Genomic DNA, 21,263 nt, shown 5'->3' on the forward strand with positions numbered 1-21,263 from the left:
TTGACTTGTAAGGTGAAGTTTGTAAATGTGTGTCAAATTATATTTTAAGTATATTTGTTTATATTACAAGAAATTTTATTATTTTTTTTTTGTATTCCTACATACTGTACATTTTTTAATTGGCTGCATGATTTTGAGCCTAATTTTATGTTTCAGATCTTTGTAGTATACTGTTTTTAAAATTAGTACATGTGTTGTAATGGAATAAAGATTGTACATTTAAATTAGAATTTTTGTTTTTTTTAACTAAAAAGTTGTTTGCCAGTATGTTGCTTACTGTAAAATAGTTTTGATTTTGCATATTTAAGCTTGCCATACAATTTGAATTATTTTCGTTTTTATTTAAAAACAGCAGTCTAGTTTTGTATCTTCTGTTTTGAAACCATATTTTTATTTGCTGTTCACTTATTCCTAAAAAATTTGCTAGTCTGGATCGGTGTTCTGTAGATATATAACGTGATTTCATAAATTCATATTCAAGAATTCTAATTTGTGTTGCTGTAAAAGTTGATCTGTGCCTTTTCTTTTTTTCTCCTGAAATTGTATGTTCTTTATGTTCATTTGAAAAATTATTTTGATTAGATGAATTTCCACTTGAAAATATTTCAAGAGATTTAATAGGATTGCATATTTGTAGTAAATTATCAATAGAAAATGGATGATTAAAATAATCCTTTTTTTGATTATGAATCTAAAAAGTAAAAGTTTAGAAATATAAATATGGTACTTACTTTTATATTGTTAAAATTCCTTTCTTCCATCACAAGTCTAAACTAAATAATTTGTAAATAAAATAATTTTATCTATTATTTTGACACTTTACCATCATAATATGATTTTATATGTCAATTAATTAACTAAAGCATATGTTTCTATTAAAAATAACTTGTTAACAATCCTTTCATTTTAACTATTATGTGTTAACATTTATAGCTTCTATTTGTTAACCATATAATATTTACTTTTTAACGGCATCTTATTTTGTGAAGAACTTTTCACATATGGTTTCTTTGTTAGCATTTACTTTATTATATCTTATTGTAATTTGAAAAAAAAAAGTTACACTTTATACTTAATTATTAAAGAAAGTTGTTAAAAATAAACTATGTAAAATTTATTAAAATAGATAAGATGTTACAATTCATATTAATAATTAATTATGAATTTTTTAAAAAGATAGTTGATATTTTTGTAATCACACTAAAAAGTAGTGGTTGATTGAAAAAAAATTGTTTGAAAAAAAAAATTAATTATAATACAATATATGCTTATTCATGTTGACAGATATACAGAAATAACAATAATATTTCTAGTAAACTATCTTTTTATTCCTCATTTCTTCAGTTACTGTAGCATATTTAATTCCAAGCATTGTTCCTACTTCATCTATAATTTCTAATGCTAAGTCCAATTGCTCTTTTGTATGATCTGCACACATACAAAATCTAATTCTTGCTGCTGTTAATGGTGTTGCTGGATATCCAACACTTACAACACCCAAATTACGTAACAGTGCTTCTCTTCCAAAAGCTACTACTTTTGATATGAAATATGTCATAACAGGAATTACTGGTGAATCTCTACTACCACATACATGAAATCCCATTTGTTTTAATCTGTCTCTAAAATATCTACTATTTCTTAATAAATTATTAATTTTTTTTAGACCAGTATTTGTTCCATCTCTACCTTCAATTATCCTTATACTACTTTGAATTTGTGCTAAAATTGGAGCAGAATAAACAGAACCATAAATTGCTCCAATTGAACATGCTCTTATATGATCAATTGTTTTTTTTGAACCACCAATATAACCACCAGCTGCAGCAAAAGATTTGGTTAAAGTTCCCATCATAATATCAACATCTGAAGGATCCATTCCAAAATAATCAACAACACCTTTACCATTTGGACCCATAGCACCAATACTATGTGCTTCATCCAAAAATAAATAAGCATTATATTTTTTTTTAATTGCTACAATAGCAGGTAAATCAACAATTGTACCTTCCATAGAATATATTCCTTCAACAATAATAAGAATCTTTTTATATTTTGAACCACCTTTTTTTGGATTTCCATAAGGTAGTGTTTTTCTAATAACTCTTTCTAAATCAATTGGATCATTATGTTTAAAAACTTTAATTGTAGCTTTAGACATTCTACATCCAGTAACAATACTACTATGATTAAGTTGATCAGAAAAAACAATACAATCATCATTTACAAAAGCAGAGATATTCATAGAATTTGTCCCAAAACCCATTGGAAAAATGATAGCATCTTCAACACCAATAAAATTTGCCACCTGTTTTTCGACCTCTCTTTGAAGTATAGTATTTCCTAGTTCATGTTTTGTAGAACAAACACTTAAACCATCTTCATCTATTTTATTAATTGCAGCTGAAGCACATGGACCGTAATTTTGAGAAAATCCTAAGTAATTGTATGAACCAAAATTAAGTATTTCTTTATATGTACCTGTAAATTCATAACTCCAACCATAATCATTAGTAATTCTTTCTTTTATTGTTAATTTAGTAGATGGTACAGAAGAAATGGGTCTATTAACAACATCTGTTGCCATTCTATAAATACTATTAATAAAAAGTGTTTCAAATTTATTGTCTAGTGATGGAAATTCTTTTTGACTTTCTAATTCTTGAGGATATTTAATTTTAAATATCTTTGTTGATCTTAACCATGCAGAAAAAACGGCAAAAGAAACCATAGTAAAGTAGTGAAAATAAACCATAATATTAGTAAGAAATGGTGCTTCAGGGAGATCAGCTAAATCTTTATTTTGTGGAGATGTTGCTGAAGTGAAATCATCAGAACATGTACTTTCATTATCAGGATCATCCTCAATTTCTTGTTCTTGAAATGTTTCTTCTTGATTTTGACTATAAAAATAATTTTAAAACATTTAAAAGATAGAATGACATAAGTAAATTAAATTAATCAAAAGTATAAATACTACCTTTTAGCATTGTTCCTCAAAACTAGTTCATAAATTTTGTCTAATTTTCTTGTCTCCATCTTACTTTTAATAACACTAATAATTATATAAAATAATTGAAAGACCAATTTTCAGTGAAATATTACACCTGAAAATCAGTATTACTTTATTATTAAAATATATAAATTATTAAAAAAATTTAAAAAACTTTTAAAAACGAATAATTAAGTTGTAAAAAAAAATTTGACTAAAATAAAAAAAAAGCTAACAAAGTACATTAATAAAAATGTAATATAAAAATCAATGATCTTTGTAATAAAAAAATTTTTTAAATGATAAAAATATATAGAATATTTAAAATTTTGTTTATAAATATTCTTCTAAAACTTTCTTATTTTTATAAATATTATATATTCTTTTTAAAATGTTATTAAATTACAATTTTTTTGTTATTGTAAATTTAGTAAATATTAATAATACTAAAAATAAAAAAAAAATGACGACATTTAAAGTAAAATTACTTGCAAACGAAGGTATTACGTATCTAACTATCAAATTAATAAAAATGATCATTTTATCATAGTATATAACGCTACTGACGGTAAAAAGAAACATAAACATTAAATAACTACATGCTTAGTTAAAAAGATTTATCAAACTGTTTAATAAACCTTTAATATTACATTATAAATGATATTCTAAAATATTTATTTGTCATATTCTTCATATAAAGTTTGTATAGGATATATATTTAAGATAAGAAAAAAAAAAACTGGCATTAGATATTTTAATATATATATATAAATTATATATATTATAAATATAAAATAAACATGAAATACTTTTATAAAAAAAAAGAATAAAAATTAAACAAAATTTTGTTAAACAATATTTTATAATATATATAAATTAAAATGACATTATAATGATAAAAATTTAATACGTCATTTAATAAAAGAAATTATTAATTGTATCAATAAACGAAACAAAAAAAAAGATGAATCACCTGATAATACTGTAAATATTTTTTATTTATAAAAAAATATTTTTATAATATCCACCAAAAAGAAAGAAAATATTAATTTACAAACAAAAGTATCGTAAATAAATATATATATATTTTTTTTATTATAATATTAAGTGATAATATATAAATTATGATTAAAGAAAAAAAAAAACAGTTTTAAAAGATAGTGAAGATCAAGAAAATGTTGGCATTAGGTCAAACTATATATATATATATATTTAGAATCAATATGTTATATATATTAATTAACAATCCTTTATTCTTTTTGTCCAATACTTTTATATTATATATTAAATAGATATTTAATATTTTTAAAGCTAATACATTTGAGCTATTATTTTAATAAAAATATATTAATGATAAATGTCACTATTATGTTTTAAATAATAATATTTAAATACATGATATTAAACAGATAAATTTCTAAATTATTATGTTACATAATTAAATATTATAATTACCTATTACCGTTTAAATTTCATGTAGATATTTTACAATATATCACCTGCCAAGAAATTTTAGCATCTACATATTATTTAATTTTATATATTATACTATACATATATATTTATATACATAAAAGTTAATAATTATCCATCGTATAATATGTATATATATATAATATAATCTACGACATTTTGAACAAATTAAAAATTTTAGAAAATGATTAATTAATCTTTTGCAAATAATTTATAAAAGCGTATCTATAAATAATTTAAAAAGAATATTCCACAAAGTACATTTTTGATATCAGCAAAAAAAAAACAGTAAATTATTTGGTCAAAAATTCTATAATTACAAATATAACTAATAAGCTAGCAACGATAAAATTTTCTATCATTGATAATACTAATTATTAAATGATTTCACATGATATCAGGAAATTTTAAATGTTAAACAATAGATAAGATATGGAAGATGTATTAAAACATTAGCAAATAATCCTTAACATTGGTAAAGTAAATTTAATTACACTCTACATTATTGTTAGTTTATTAAAAAATAACAATAAATGCAAATATTTGACAAAATAAAATAAGTTAGTTACAAAATATTTTCTACAATATTTTATCTTCAACGTCCATATCAGCTGTAAACGGTGAAAATTTCTTCTTACTTTTTAAATGTTTGTTTATTGGTTTTCTACGAAATTGTTCTCCAATTAATTGATGAAATTCACTACCATATTTACGCTCTTGATTCTTGCGATCCTTAAGATTCAGGTCATCAACTTTTATGTGATCTCCATTTATTATATTTCCAAACAAATTAATTCCTTTTATATATGATATACGGCATTTTGACAACAAAAATTGTTGTGATAATACTAAATTTTCAAAAAATTCTTTTCTATTATTTTTAGCCTCACAATTGAATGTCATACTAATCATATCCATTTTACATTCAATTTTTTCAGCAAATACTAACTCTTCTACAAATTTTACTAACTTAAAAAAATTTTTTTTTAAATTTTATAATTAATATACTTAACTTACATCTGGAACATCAAGATGAAGTTTTTTTGCCATTATATCAATTCTCCCATGAGATAGTGGTTTCATATATCTAAGAATAGAATTTTTGAGAATTTCATTTATAATTGTATTATATTGTGATGAAATGTGTTTATCTAAAAAGAATTCATTTTTCATCTCTTCAATAAGCGTAAAAGTTTGTTCAAAATCATTTTTATAAAAACTATCAAATAAATGTTGAATTTTGTCATCACGATTTATTAATTTTCTAAAAGCTGGATTTGAAGCAATTGGATGTTTATCTTTTAAGTTAACTTCCCTATCTATTTCTTCAGTTTCATCATCATCATTAAAAACTGAATTAAGATCACAAGCAAGAGCCGACAATGCAGCATATCGAGATATATCCTTTGGTGAAAAAGTATAAGGAGGTTTGATAAGATCTAAATTCACATTTTTAAAATTCATAGCTGCTTCAGTATAATTTCCCTTAATAAATGCATGAAATCCCGAGTATAATGAACAAAGTATTTTTATCATTTCATATTCTTCTAATTCTTTTTTTAAAGCACCGGATACGCATGTCCTACTTTTATTATCTGTTGATAATCCACGATTACTATCATATACAGACATATGTCGTTTTAATTGTTGAAGAATTGCATCAAGCCTATTGTAACACTCTTGGTACATTGCAACACGAATAATCCTAATAAATACAGATAGATGATGAATTTCTTCCGTTATATAATCAGAAGAAATTGAAGCAAGTATTTTATTAGCTCCTACAAAGTCACCAGTATCAATAGCTAAATCACATTGAGCAAGTAAATTATTTCTAATTAAAATTATACTTCCAGATTCAATAGCATCCTTATGTTCATTCTTTAATTGAAATTGACAAGCTTTTACTTCATTGGTTATACGTTCTTTCCACATAGGATCTAATTTTTGAATATCAGGATTAATTTCAATAAGTTTCTGATGAATTGCAGAACAAGCAGCAATATTTCGAGTCTTTTCCATTAATTTTTGTAAAAGAAATCTATAAACCTCTTCTTTTTTAGATGGACAAGCTTCTGCAATATGTTTTAAACGTTCTGATAAAATATAAGCATCATAAGTTCCAGCCATTTCATCATAATTTATTGTGTAATCATCTACTTTATGAAATTCTTGATTTCCTTTTATAATATTATTATCTCCAAAATTTCTGGGTTGTTCATCAATATTAAGAACATGATCTGCTCCATTAGCACTCATGTTTTCCATAACTACAGGATCTGGAATATCTTCATTTGGTTCAGTTGAATCCATTGCAATATCTTCGTAATTCTGAAAACCAAAATTATCGACCATTCTGTTTATATCCATACTCTGTCTAAAAATAAAATTAATAGAATAAAAGACAAAATTATAAAAACTTTAGGTAATCGATAAAATAAACCACAAAAACTTTCTTACATATGATGAAAACGCTTAACAAAACAGGAGGATGATAACAATATTATATCACATCTTCAAATATTGGTTATAGTTACATCATTCCAAAATAATCTTTACAGGTTATTTAATTGGCGCTTTATGTTATAATATTAACAAATTATGATATTATTTTAAGAATTTCTGGAGCGTTAAATATTTTTTCTATAGTTAAAAAAAGTTATAATGTTTTAAAAAGGTAGTATCTAAAGAACAGTTTTATAATATTTTTTTTGAAATAACAAAAAAAAAATATATATTGAAAATTAGTAATTTATCAATTGCACATTGGATAAAACAACGTTAAATATAATAAGTATTTAAAAAAAAAATACTATGTATTCTGGTAATTTCTTTGGCGTTTGTTGTTTTGAAGTCTGATTTCAAAAATTTTTTGTTATACAAAAACTTTATTTTCAATGATACATAAATAACAAAGTAAAACTAATTTAATTGTTTTATTTTGGTAATCATAATAATTATATATTAACTGATATACTAGTTTACCATAATGTTTAAATAATATGAATGTTTAAGTTTATTATGGTAACCTAAAAACAAATATAGTAATGTTTTCAAGCATCACTGTGGGTAGAGATATTAAAGTTTTTATTCTTTTGATAACTTACTAAATTGTTAATTTTTAAAAATTATTTTATAAACATAAAAAATATATATATGATTGATAGAATATTATATTTTATTACAATTAAAAATACTTAACATCAATTTCTTTTAATATTATATTTGTTATTGTCATTTTTATTCGCCAAATATTTTTTTTCCATTTATGACTTTTGTGCATGTAATCTTTATGAAAAAATATCCAATTTGAGTGTTACCATGTTTTCTTTTTTACTAATTAACTCTTAATATATTTAATTAAACATATTAAGAATAATTAGTTATGTATATTTATTGGTAAATTTTTAACCAATTTGTAAATAATTATTTTACTTTTCTAAAGCACTTATAAGTTAACTTTTAGTTGGTCTATATAGTTTACAAACAAAATGGTATTTCTCCAATATTAAAATTTTAAAACTATATTAACATTTTATCTAATATATAGAATCCTCTCTCATAGGACTCACTTGTTCTTCAAGTCTAACATTTAATGATCTTCTTAATTCAAGTGAATTCCAATATTTTGGTAAAAATTGAAATTCATTGTCAAAATGAAGATGTTTATTATCTTTATATGATTTTTCATTTACTTTATGAACCCATGGTAACCGAAGAATAAATCCTGTAAAATATCCAAGAACTATTGAAGAAATCATTACTATAATAATTCCAAGAGTTTGATAATATGCTTGTGTATATTTATCACGATCACCATTTCTTTTACCACCTTTCCAATATGGGTAAATTTTTTCAATATCTTTACCATAAATTGTAGGATCATAATATAAAACAAAAAAAACACTCATAATTCCTGATAATAAACCTGGAAGACCATGTAAATTATGTACACCACATGTGTCATAAATTTTAAGTTTTTTTTCTAAAATTCTTGGTGATATATATGCATGACCAACAACTGATAATGCTCCAGCTATTACACCAACTAAAATAGCATCTCTAGGATATACAATAACATTAGCTACTGTTCCAACAGCAATTCCACCAGCTAATGTTGATGATTGTATATGTATCATATTAAATCTTCCATATTTATCTGTTAATGATGATAATAAAAATGTCATTACAGTACATGAAGCCATTGAAAGATATGTATTTAAAATTGCTCTCATTCTAGCATTAGGTATATCTTGTTCAGCAGCATTAAATGATGGAAAAAAAATCCACAAAAATAATGTACCTATCATAGAAAATAATTCTGAATGTGAAATTGATCCATCAGGTCCTGTATCCATAATATGTGATGAGTATCCAGCTTTTGAAACAGCTAAACCAAAATATGCAGCAAATGTATGAATTACAAGTGCCCTACCACCATCATTAATCTAAAAAAAAATATATATTATTTTGTATAAAATTTTTTATATAATAAAAATTATAACATACATGAAGATGTTCAAACAAATAAAATTCAACGAATATTGAAAAAGATGATTCAAGTATACTAAGAAGTAGAAATTGTGTAGGAGTTAACCTTCCCAATAATACACCCATTGAAATAATTACAACAACACATGACAAGTCAGATATCATAAGATCCGCAACTGAAATTGAAAAATAACCTGTTTCTCTGAACTCTTTTGACATTACACCTCGTAAAAATAAAGCCCATTGAATGATAACTGCTGATAGTAATAAATTTACTGATACAGCTGAAAAGCCATATCTTTTTAAAAATGCCATTAAAAAACCAAATCCAACAAAAACCATTACATGAATATCTTGAAATACTAAAAAAAAAATTATCAAATTTATTAATATTTAGTTTGATTACATACATGGATAATCTGTATCATTGAACACTTTTTTGAGATCATAGCTTGGCATAGCTTTTTCTGTATATTTAGCATATCTAGAGAATAAAAAAAATATTGTAACTTGAAAAATACATGCCAAAAAAGAAAATTGTCTCCTTTGAAGTGCCATTCTTTAATTTTATATTTTAATTGTATTTATAAATACAATGAAAAAAAAAAAACTTATATATTATAATATTCTATAAATGAAATGTAAACCTTCTCAGTTTAATAAATAACCCTAGTAAGCATTACAATTATAAACAATATATATATAATATATATTAAGGCGTACTTTATATCTTGATGATCGCAAAACCTTTAAATAAATTATTAAAAAAAAAAAAGTTAATGTATTTGCGCATGGTTATAAATGTCTTTAAGTAGGAATTAAAAATAATTAAATTTATACATCATTTTTGTTTCAAATATTATTTTGCCTATTAAAATTTCTGTGTGAATGTCAATTTATATTAGTAAATTAAAAAGTAATTTTAATAAGATGGAAAGATTTTTATGTAGATAAATAGCTTGTCATAATAAAAAAAAATAATATGTACAATGTTATATAAAAATGCAATTACGTTATAATAAAAGAAAGGTTAAATATGGTTAGACGAAATATAAAATATTGTGCTATATTGATATTTGTGTTTTAATTACTTCTCATATAAATCAAATATTAAAATTGACTTCTTTTTTTTTTATTTTTAATTTTCTTCACAAGAACAACTACCACCACTACAGGAACAAGAACAGTCAGATTCATCTGCTTGTTGTCTCATTGCTCGTATTTTTTCAGCAAGACTCATTCCATCACTAGTAGCATCATCAAAATCTAAAGCATATTTATCAAGATCTTCTGTCTCTGAACTTTTTCCTTCAGTCTCTACTTTAACTGGAGATTTTTCTTCTCGTAACTTGTGACATTTACCACAATCATTATATTTATTTTTATTTAACTTATTACAATAATTACATTTCCAATATTTTATATCCTCTTTTGTATTACTTTTAATTTCTAAATCATCCTGCCTTCTAGCATCACAATTGTCACAATATTTTGTGCTGGATGTATTTGTATATCCACATTTAGCAACTTGACATATCCATACATTTTTATTTTTTTCACTCATAATTTAGTTCTATAAAAAAAATAGTAAAATAACTGGAAAATTTTTTTCTATAAAATATAATTCAAGAGACACAAAACTCGAAAACTAATCCTAAGGAAATTTGTGATTCTAAACAACAAATTATATATAAAAGATAAATTAATAATGATAAACAAAAGGTTTGTACTTATTCATCAAAATATTACTAACGATATACGTCTAAACTAACTTTTAAAAACAAAATATATTAATTTCTATACCATATAATAATAATGGAACAAAAAAAAAAACTTGTTAATATTAAAACTATACAAATAGAAATAACATTATTTTATACTATAGGTTAATTCAAAATAAAAAAAAAATTAAAAATTAAAATAATTGTTCTATAATTTCTTGTTCATCCGCACTAAAGTTTTCAATGAGATTCATAAATGGTGAGAGAATTTTTACTATAGAATGCTGAAGAGCAGTTTGCAAATTTTTAACAATCTCATCATCATCTGTATTGTATTTTGAAGGTAATATATGCTTATAAGTTGAATATTTCTTCAGACTCTCATAAAATTTTAACATCTCACGTACCACAAAAATGATGTCACTTTGGACAGAACCAAATTCATCTTCTTCAACTGATTGTGAAATAATTAATGCAATTGATTCTATTGCATACATTGCTAATATACCATCTGCTGGAAGGATAAATTTCACTGGTGGTATAACAAAATTTTTTACACTATCTGTTATTTTATTTAATCTATTTAACTTTCCATCATGAATATTTTCATATACTCTACTATCATTAGAATCAAAAAATCTTTCACCTCTAATTGAAGTACGTGGTCTTAATCTTAAATCACTAACATTTTTTAAATCTCTTAATTCCATAGTTTGCCTAAATCTTGATGATGGATCCCCGTACAAATGTGCTGCATCACGCATTTTAGTTGTATGAATTATATCATTGGCATTACTTATTGCCATATTGACTGAATTAATAATTTCCAAACAAATGTTTCTAATAGAATTCCAATTTCTTGGATAATTTCCGGGTATACTAAGTTGAAATATTTCACACCTTCTTTTATAGTCTTTTTCCGCAATAAAACGAATGTCATAAAGAGCAAAAAATTTCATCATCAAATCGGAGCAATTAAATATATTTACGATATGTCGAGACTGTTTCTCACTTGGTTCTGTTATGTTATAAATAGAAGGCATCTCAAATTTATAAGGTTGCATGACAATCAAGTTGATAACTTCAACAGCAAAATTATATACTAAGTGTATTCTATATATTACTAATGCAATGTATATAAGAATTCCTGTTGTGAAGAGATATTTAATGCTCCAAAAATCAACAATTATATGATAAAATAACCATAGAAGTGTAGCTCTCTTAAAAGATTTAAGTGCATCTTGATATTTATAGGTATATATTGATTTTGTAGATGGCATTAAAATTGATAATATTACATTTTGAAAAGGTATATCATCATCAGCAAAACAATAGCGAAAATTTGTTGAAAAAACAAAATTTGTACACACAAATATTAAAGCAAAAATGTGGTATGTAAATCTAGCAGAAGCCAAATTTTCTCCATCATCTTGTTTTGATTCATAATCATATGCATTTAGAAATGTTAGAAAAACATTTAAACACTCTCCAACAACAAGAGAAACACAAAATATTACACTAATTCCATCATCCATTCTTAAAGTATCTGGAGCACTAACAGACATAACAAGATGAGACATGGCAAAAAGAAGTCCAAAAATAATTGTTGTTTGAATTGCTAAGATAAACCAAAATGAAAAAGTAAAAAGATTAGAAAAAATTAGTTCCAATGACGTCAGAGGTTTGATAACATTGAATTCTGTAATGATTGTTTGGATAAATAATGTTATTGAAGCTAAAAATGCGATCCCAATACTGGCAACAAGTTTCCTTTTTAATAGCTATAAAAAAATTAGATATAATTATATGATTACAAGTAAACTTACCAATGAATGAAACCATATCTCAATTTTAGCGCGAACACCATTAGGAGTTGGGTTAACAGTTTTGAAATTAAAATTATTCTTTTTCGGAGATTCATCTCCAAAATTTTGAAATGACTCACGAAATTGACGCTCGTGAGAAAACATTTCATTAAATTAAATTTTAAAAAAATTACCTCCAAAGGTTACAAATTAGAAAATACAAAATAGAAATGTAACCTTAAATTGCGTGGTAAAATGTTTTTTCATTCCGTTTCCTAAAGCGATTAGTAAATGTATTCAACAAAATTTTTTTTTTATTCATAAATAAGATTAAAAATACTTGATTATATGTTTCAATTTAATAATAAGATTTATTTCACATTAGTGGATTTTCTATTAAAAACATTTAAAAGTTATTTTTGTTGAAACTTTTTTTTTGGTAGGAATTTATTTTTACATTAAATAATATTAATAAATAAATGAAATAAAAAACATAATAAACATGAAAATAATATTATTCAAATTTTAAAAACGACGAAGCAACTTTTTAAAAGTTTTTTAAAATATTCTAGAAAAAAAAAATTATATTTATTATATATGTAAAATAAAACTTCGAGATATATAGTTAGGATATGTAAAAATAAAATTTTTAAGAAAAACTTTTAATTTTATTAAATTTTATGAATGAATAATAAAATAAAAATAAAAAATATAATTAAAAAAGTATGCCTATAAAAATGAATTTTAGTTTAAAAATAGTTTAAAATTATCTATACTAGTTACTATTTATATAAATTGTTTAATTTAAATCTTTCATTGTTTGTTTTGTAATCTTTGAATGTTTTCAAAAGGTAAATTTATAGATAAAAAACTTTTTAAAAAGTTTTGTTTTCCTTTTTAAAAGAAATAATTAATGCCAATAATTATGATAATTATTATTCTTAATTTGTTTGGTGAAATAAAAGTATAATTTGAAAATTTTATAACAAAAAAGATAAAAAAATAACAACACATCACATGGTAACTATTATTTATGATTTCTTTAAAAAGTACGTTGTTTTTGGATGACCTTTTTGTGGATTAAATAATCATTATGATTATTTTAATTGATATAAATATAAATTTACATATAAATATTTAAACAATCAAGTTTATAATTTGTAAGTATTTTTATAATTATTTTTGTTTAGAATATGTAATTAAAGAATATACTTTGCTAACGGCAAAGTTTTTTTGCTATTTTTTAATACTTTAAAAAGTATTATTTTTTTTTTAAATTCCTTTATAACTTGTTATATAGGTTTGATCAGCTATTTTATAAGTTATGAAAAAAACTTAGTTTTTTTTATTATTATATCCTGTTTAACTTAATTTTGTGGTAAAATTGTTTTTCATGAACACCTTATAAAGTGAAAATTTTCTTTTAAGTATCACAAATTTTATTTTCCTCAAACCAACTTAGGATGAAACTTTTTATTGTTTCTATCATAATACTGTCACTTTTTGGAAAAACAAATGCCCTTTTTTTCAATCTTTTTGGAAGTAATTGTTGTTGCTGTCAACCTCAAAAACCAGCGTGTCCTCCAGGATGTGTTCCTGGTAGTGCACCTTCTACAAGCTATGCTGCTCCACCATCCTTAACTAGTTATGCTGCTCCACCACCAGCATCTAGTTATGCTGCTCCACCACCATCATCTGGTTATGTGGCACCATCAGGACCTAGTTATGTTGGACCACAGGTTGGTCCAAGTTATGCTGGATCTCAACCATCTACTGGTTATGTAGGTCCATCAGGTCCTTCAGGTCCTGTTGGTGGTGGATATGCTGTTTCTGGGCCAATTTCTGCTCCATATGCTCAACAAGGTCCAATTGGTGGACCAGTATCAGTTCCTACTCAAAGTGTTACTTACAATGAGCAAGGTCCAGCACCAACACCAATCGTAACTCCAAGTGGTGGATATGGTGATCAAGGATCTGCTACAAGTGGTGGATATTTTGAACAGGGAACAGGGCAAATTTCAACTAAAGAAGAAATTAAACAATCAACAGCTACCGGAGGCTCATATGGAGGTTCAAGAAAAATCTAATTTTCTGATCTTAACCTATTTATATATTAATCTATTTAAATTTGTAGATTTTAATTATTTAAAAGATAAATTACAATACTAGTAATAATTTCTATATCTTTTTAAATCAAAATTAAATATTTTATAGCAATTATTTGACAAAATATTTTAATATTAAATGATAAACAAGTTACATTATCTATTTAACTAAGATTTTAAAAGAAAAAAGCTATTTAATATTTTAGAATTTGAAAAAAATCATCCTTGAATTAAAAATGTTTAAAATTTATATAATATGTGTAAAGAATATATTTTCATTGTATTTTTGTTACAATCATTATATCAAAGAATGAATAGATTTATTTATTGGATTATAAAAAAAAAGAAATAAATTTAATATCAATTAAAAATAAATTATTTCAAAAGATATATCCGAAAATGTTATATTATTATATCATGATTTGATTGAAAAAATGTTGCGTAATAATATTGAAGTGTTATAAAATTGCCAATTAATTCTTTCCTGATTCATTATAAAATTTTATATCATTACATTATTAAGATGTATAAATATAAATAATTTTCAAGATATATATATATATATATTTCTTAATTAAAGATACAATGATAAATCTTTTTATTTAAATTTTCTTTTAATCGCCTTTTGGTTGGATGAAATAGGTATTTGTAATTGTTCTATATCCAAACTAGTTTTTCAATAGAATCCACAAGTTAGTGATACAAAATTTACTTTTCATTTAATATAGTGCAGGTAAATGATAACATGAATTATTATCCACCCATAAGTAGAAATAGTAGTTATAGTGAAAAGAATTTATAACAATTTTCCTTTATTGTTGTATCTTTTAGTCTTAAACTAAATAAATACCATTTCTTTAGATGTATTAAAAACTTTTTAGAAAATATTTTTCTATGATTTTTATTTTTTTTTACAAAAATAAAATAATTATTTTTGTGATGTATCTATATATTTTATTAGTTGTTTAAAATATATGGTTATAATAACAAAAATTTTTCGTAACCACATTTTTTATTTTGAAACTATCATTTACAAAACAATCAGTCTCAGATAACTTTATTTTTTTATTAAAATGGATATAATAGTTTATTAAATTAAGTTATTAACTGTTAAATTTTCTTCAAAATGAATAAAGCCAGTTTCAATTTTTCTTTTTATTGTAACTGATTTTCATCCGAACAAGATTTTATCGCTATATCTTAAAATTTAATCTTTTTTTGGTGTCAAAATTTTACCTATCCTTTTCTTAATAAAAGCCAAATTTTCACAAAATTTTTAATATATTTTTTTAAAATTTTTTAGTTTGAAAATGCTAATAACTTCTAAATATTTAACTATTTGTGCTATTATTATTTCTGTAATTATATCTTTTACAAATGGTGCTGCTGATAATTGCTATATTAATGATTCAGGTATAAATTAAAATATTTTAACTATTTATTAATTTAATTAAATTATAAATATTACAGGATTTACTTGTTGTAACAAGGAACTTGAATCATCTTTGTTAAATTCTATGGAAGGAGATGATCTTTTAGGAAATGCAGACAAAATTCAAAAATCCTCAGAATCAGCATTAGGTGGAAGATTTGAAAGTGTTGTAGCTTTAGATGATTTTGCATACAAAGCACATTATAAAGAAGGTAAAACTTGTAAAGTTGAGAAAAGTGGTAAATATGCTATGGCCTGGCAACCATAAAAAATATCAACATAACTTCAAGAAAATTTTTTTTAGTTTAGCTTTTTTCTTTTTAATCCTTGTCTTGATAATAACATAATATGGTCTATAGTAAGAATTCCAGCTAAATATCATTCAATCTTTTTTTTTATTTCATTAATTTATATAAATGGTTTCATAAAAATTTTATTTATAAAAAAAACAAACATTTTAATTAAAATAAAAAGTGTTGTAAATTATCTAGTAATAATTGAAAAAAAAAATTAATTAAACTAAACATTCCATTCTGAACATGGAACAGCTGCATGAAAAAGATTAAAAATATTAACTAAAGGAAATATAACTAATGCTGCTATAAAGGAACCCATTTGCATTACACAACCTGACCAAAAAAGTCTATTGTGAGCATTAGTTGGAGAGACACTATTTCTAATAGAGGAAGTTATTACACTACGAAGATATGATAATAATCCTGAAACAATAATTGACGTAAATATTACTACTCCCGATCCCGTAAATACTGATATCAAAATTTTAGGAGAATTTGCTGCGAAAAATATTAAAACACCACAGGCAATTGTTGATATAATAGTAAGAAATATATGTATCGGTAAAGAACTAGTATTTAAAAAAAAAGGTAATATACATGCAACTGGTGCAGATATATTTGAAAGGGCTAATGTTAAATGATATGTTGTCTAAAAATATTTTATATTTAATTGATTAACTAATTTTTAAACTATACCTGAGAATATGGTAAAGCAGCAAAACTTGACAAACTTGGTATAATAGCATTATTTTGTGCTGAGGTAAATGCTAATAAAAAAAGTTGAATAACAAAATTTCTTGTGTTATCTTTCTTAGTTTCTGGTTCTTGTGTTTCTATATTACTATTTAATTTGCTCATTTCATTCATCTCTCCTTCATCATCATCATCATCACTTTCAATTGGTAAACTTCTTTTCTCCCTATATTTCTTTTCCAGATATAGGAATGCAATAATTGTAATTACTAACCATCCTGTAGAAAGTTGAAAAAAGGTTGCTGCTGAAAAAGATGGATCATAATATTCCGGTCCGTACTTTGTAGAATTTCCACTTTTTACACATTCATATCGCCCTGTTCCTAAAAATAAGTAATAATATAAATCAAATATTTAATTAATAAAAATTAAACAAACCTTGAGATAAAGATATTAATGATGGAATTAATGATGAAAAACTCATACCAAGAAAAAAAGCATTAAGAAGAGATGCATCAAATGAAGCCATGTATGGCATAAACAATACATTTGATGTAGCATTTACTAATGCCATTCCAAAAACTAAAATCATTAAAGGAAGAGAAATTTTTTTTTCAAAAATTGTTACATTATCACTCCAATATATTGATGTTAAGAATGTACACATAGTACAAAATAATAATAATAATGTAATTAATATGCCTGATGAAAAACGTATTTTTATACATTTAAAACATATTGAGTAGATGAGAGGACCAATACATGCTATTTGAATTATTGCAGAAAGAAAAGATGGTAAAGACCATCCTTCAGGAAGGCGTTGTGTCAATATAGGTAATTCAAGCCAGACAGCATTTGTTGAAAACCATGTACTAGAACCAAAGATAACAGAAGCAACAAATAAACGGCCGGAATCCATAACTTTTTTCAAATGATTAGTTAATTTATAAAAAACTAATATATATATAATAATAAAAGAATGATAATATTAAAAGAATGATTAACCTTGATAAGATTGTTACCGTCTTTCCCAACTGTACTATTCTTGAACTAATTTTATTTTTTATTCTTATAACGAAAGAATTGTCAATGCCGGTTGGTATGTAGTATGTTAATTAAATATTTATTTTAATAATAATATATATCATTTTCCGACTATTTATTTAAAATTTTTCTTATCATTACTACTAGATGGAGGAATTATTATATTTTTTTTAATATTTATTAATGTAGGGAAGTGGGAAGTAAGTGGTGATCAGCTTAACTCGTTAATGAAAAACGCGTCAAAGCGTGACAACATCTTGATTTTACCTTTCTTATCCAAAAACGTTTTGGAAAAGTGTATGTTTTATTTGTTTTTATTATATTTAAATCATTTTTTAAAATTTTAATTTAAAAATAATAATAATATATATAATTTATAAAAAAAATCTTTTCTATAGTTTTATTTATATTGTCATTGATCAAAATTAAATAAAAAAGTAAGAAATTGATAAAAGTATCAAAAAATTATTATTTTAATTGTTGGTAATATAATGTGAAATATTTTTATTATGGCAAATTAAACTATTCAAAATTTATTAATAGTATTTATACTTTTGTTAGAAAAACGTTATTTTATGATATTTTATAACATCATTACATAAAAGACAAAAATATATAATACAAAATTAAAAATATTTTGAAATTACTAAAATTTTTTTCATTTTAAAAACATGGTTAACAATAAATAATAGTAAGATTTTTTTATTTTTTTCTTATGCATTAAAATTTTGGTTAATATAAATATTTTATTATACCATCAAAAAGTATAATATAAAGTTAAATCAAATATTAGAAAAACTACCAAAACAAATTTTCAAAATTGTTTATAAGTGTATACATTTTTCCATAACATTTTATCAGACAAAAAGAATGTTAATGGTTGTCGCGTGTCCATTGGCGAGTTAAGCCGTACTTTGTTAAGTGTAGTGGTATGATTGGAATCTAAACTTTATCTATAAATATGTTCAATTTTAAAAATTAACAAAATTTTTTACTTTTTTTTAGATAATAATTAAAATTGTATAGTTTGTATTTATTAATATTTTATCGTAGTATTTTAAAATGGTTTTAACGGAGCCTGATATTTTACAGTTTACCGAATATAATTTTACCTTGAAAAAAGAAGTAGTTCTTATCAATAGAGATGATAATGATGGTATGTAATTTTTTATAAATAATATAAAGTTGACTTTGAAAAAAAAAATCTTTTTGAACACTTATATTTTTTTACCTTGTAAATTTATTTTGTTTTGTATTTACAAAGTTAAAATTATGTTAAAAACAATTTTTTATGTCAGGTCTTGGATTTACAATAATCGGTGGCATCGATTATCCATATTTTCCTGGTCATAATGGAATATTTATAGTTTCTGTACGTCCAAATACAGTTGTTGGAAGAGATGGTAGATTAAAAGCTGGTGATTTAATACACACAGTTAATGGAAAATCTCTACACAACATCAAACATTCCAATGCAGTTCAAATATTAAAAAACCTTAAGCCTGGGCCGGTTGTATTTGAAGTGACATTTAACGCTGAAAAATGTATTCTTTTGGTTAGTTTTACTTTCATTTACTATGATTTCTACTTTTATTTAATACTAACATTTTTTTATATATTCTTTTTGCAATGGATCATATGCATTATTTTATAGATATTTTACATTCATTTGTAGTATATATAGTATAGTATATGCCGTTTATACGTCATATTTCTAATAATATAACAGCTGTTACTTTTATACTATGTTTGTATTTATTCGTCATTTTACTTAAAATTCATTTATTTACTCGCATATGTAGTTGTTATTTTTGGCGCAACAATGAAAGTTAAGTAAAGTTATTGAAGTTTACATATGATTCTTTATGTATATATTTCTATTATTCTTCTTATTTGTGTGAAATTTTATTGGAAAAATAAAAATATCATTGATAAATTTAGTATTAACCTCATATTACTAATTTTTAATTACTTATTTATGATATTTTCACGTGAAGACATAGAAAATTTATAGTACAAAGTCTAAATTTATAAAAATATATAAACTAGAAATAAAACAATCTTTTTACAACGATCTTCAATTTTAGATAACAAAAAATATTGATCTTTAGAAAAGTCTATTAGAAGATATTTACATCCTTCAATCGTTATTTTAACGGTATACATTTATATATATATAACCACCTTCTAGTAATCAGTAATGTATATAATTTATATTTTTGTCGTCTTATCATTTTTTTTATTATTTTTTAATTTCTTCAATAATATTATGTCAAAAAATAATATAATAAATAACATTAATTTTCTTTCGTTCATTTAACTATCATTTAAAAGATATGAAAATTTTATTTGTATTTAAATAATTATTTTTTTTTGCATATTTTAGCAGCTCAAACAAACAACTGTTCCCGGAAAAGGAGTTTTTAAAAATAGAGGCTCTCTTTGTTCAGAAATATTAAAAAGAGATTCAAATTTAACACTTACTAACAAAATGACAGCTGTGATTGGGAATCAAACTTCTGGTATGTTTATATAACTTTTTAAATTGATAATATTTTGTTAAATAACATTTTTTTTTATAGAAAATTTATTTAATTATACACAAAAATATAAAAATGAACTTGATAAATATGATGAAGCTGATGATACAGGTATTTCAGATACTGAAACAGATAGTGTTTCAACAAAAAATAACTATACTCCATATCTAAGACATCGATTTATCAGTTCTTCAAGTAGCATTTATGGGAAAAACAATTACAATAAGTCATCAGCATCATATGAGTATATGAATTTTGAAGATGATGATATATTAGAAAGAGCCTCAACCGTTTCATATACACCAAGTGTAGTAGGAAATTTTCATGATGAAAATTGTATTACTATAACAGAAACACCTAAAAGAAAAAGAACCTTTAGTTTAAATGATAATGAAAATTTAATTGATGATGATATCATTCCTTATTCTGAATACATGGTTGCTGTTGTAGGGGTTGGAGCAGTAGCTACATTTAGTGTTCTTGTATACAAATATTTTTTCAAAAAATAATCTAAAATTAAAAATAGAAAATGAATATATGTTGTATGATTAAATAGATCTCTTCTATAAGAATTTTGCATGTCAATGCATACAAACAATTTTTTTAAACAATAAAATTAAAGTTTAATTTTTGTATTGTATTTGATTATCTTTTGATAGTGTAATTATAAA

The 21,263-nt window shown here is 23.4% G+C and overlaps 9 protein-coding genes across 9 annotated transcripts; 3 read left to right on the top strand and 6 right to left on the bottom strand.

The window, feature by feature from the left end:
• Positions 1-115: 115 nt before the first annotated feature.
• SRAE_2000403600 (Homeobox protein Nkx-3.1) lies at positions 116-761 on the bottom strand (the record flags this gene model as incomplete). Its single annotated transcript, XM_024642858.1, has 3 exons — positions 116-139; positions 278-691; positions 732-761. The coding sequence occupies 3 exons, from the start codon at positions 759-761 to the stop codon at positions 116-118; spliced, it is 468 nt and encodes a 155-aa protein (XP_024508587.1).
• A 548-nt stretch (positions 762-1,309) lies between these two features.
• Positions 1,310-3,039, bottom strand: SRAE_2000403700 (Aminotransferase, class I/classII domain and Pyridoxal phosphate-dependent transferase, major region, subdomain 1 and Pyridoxal phosphate-dependent transferase, major region, subdomain 2 and Pyridoxal phosphate-dependent transferase domain-containing protein; the record flags this gene model as incomplete). The annotated part of the gene is made up of 3 exons (XM_024642859.1): positions 1,310-2,436; positions 2,482-2,903; positions 2,981-3,039. The coding sequence occupies 3 exons, from the start codon at positions 3,037-3,039 to the stop codon at positions 1,310-1,312; spliced, it is 1,608 nt and encodes a 535-aa protein (XP_024508588.1).
• A 2,005-nt stretch (positions 3,040-5,044) lies between these two features.
• On the bottom strand, positions 5,045-9,514 carry SRAE_2000403800 (Rh30-like protein; the record flags this gene model as incomplete). Its single annotated transcript, XM_024642860.1, has 5 exons — positions 5,045-5,434; positions 5,483-6,838; positions 8,038-8,913; positions 8,975-9,318; positions 9,367-9,514. The coding sequence occupies 5 exons, from the start codon at positions 9,512-9,514 to the stop codon at positions 5,045-5,047; spliced, it is 3,114 nt and encodes a 1,037-aa protein (XP_024508589.1).
• Positions 9,515-10,094: 580 nt separating this feature from the next.
• Positions 10,095-10,520, bottom strand: SRAE_2000403900 (Zinc finger, RanBP2-type domain-containing protein; the record flags this gene model as incomplete). Its single annotated transcript, XM_024642861.1, has 1 exon — positions 10,095-10,520. One exon carries the CDS (start codon positions 10,518-10,520, stop codon positions 10,095-10,097), a length of 426 nt encoding a protein of 141 aa, XP_024508590.1.
• Positions 10,521-10,871: 351 nt separating this feature from the next.
• Positions 10,872-12,647, bottom strand: SRAE_2000404000 (Nucleoporin protein Ndc1-Nup family-containing protein; the record flags this gene model as incomplete). The annotated part of the gene is made up of 2 exons (XM_024642862.1): positions 10,872-12,458; positions 12,504-12,647. The coding sequence occupies 2 exons, from the start codon at positions 12,645-12,647 to the stop codon at positions 10,872-10,874; spliced, it is 1,731 nt and encodes a 576-aa protein (XP_024508591.1).
• Positions 12,648-13,945: 1,298 nt separating this feature from the next.
• On the top strand, positions 13,946-14,569 carry SRAE_2000404100 (Hypothetical protein; the record flags this gene model as incomplete). Its single annotated transcript, XM_024642864.1, has 1 exon — positions 13,946-14,569. The coding sequence occupies one exon, from the start codon at positions 13,946-13,948 to the stop codon at positions 14,567-14,569; it is 624 nt and encodes a 207-aa protein (XP_024508592.1).
• A 1,328-nt stretch (positions 14,570-15,897) lies between these two features.
• Positions 15,898-16,287, top strand: SRAE_2000404200 (Ground-like domain-containing protein; the record flags this gene model as incomplete). Its single annotated transcript, XM_024642865.1, has 2 exons — positions 15,898-16,000; positions 16,058-16,287. 2 exons carry the CDS (start codon positions 15,898-15,900, stop codon positions 16,285-16,287), a joined length of 333 nt encoding a protein of 110 aa, XP_024508593.1.
• Positions 16,288-16,538: 251 nt separating this feature from the next.
• Positions 16,539-17,927, bottom strand: SRAE_2000404300 (Solute carrier family 52, riboflavin transporter, member 3; the record flags this gene model as incomplete). The annotated part of the gene is made up of 3 exons (XM_024642866.1): positions 16,539-16,964; positions 17,012-17,391; positions 17,447-17,927. 3 exons carry the CDS (start codon positions 17,925-17,927, stop codon positions 16,539-16,541), a joined length of 1,287 nt encoding a protein of 428 aa, XP_024508594.1.
• A 1,187-nt stretch (positions 17,928-19,114) lies between these two features.
• SRAE_2000404400 (Synaptojanin-2-binding protein) lies at positions 19,115-21,101 on the top strand (the record flags this gene model as incomplete). Its single annotated transcript, XM_024642867.1, has 4 exons — positions 19,115-19,208; positions 19,351-19,607; positions 20,439-20,574; positions 20,635-21,101. 4 exons carry the CDS (start codon positions 19,115-19,117, stop codon positions 21,099-21,101), a joined length of 954 nt encoding a protein of 317 aa, XP_024508595.1.
• Positions 21,102-21,263: the final 162 nt, after the last annotated feature.

The sequence above is a fragment of the Strongyloides ratti genome (assembly GCF_001040885.1).
Source record: "Strongyloides ratti genome assembly S_ratti_ED321, chromosome : 2".
NCBI classification, from domain to species: domain Eukaryota; kingdom Metazoa; phylum Nematoda; class Chromadorea; order Rhabditida; family Strongyloididae; genus Strongyloides; species Strongyloides ratti.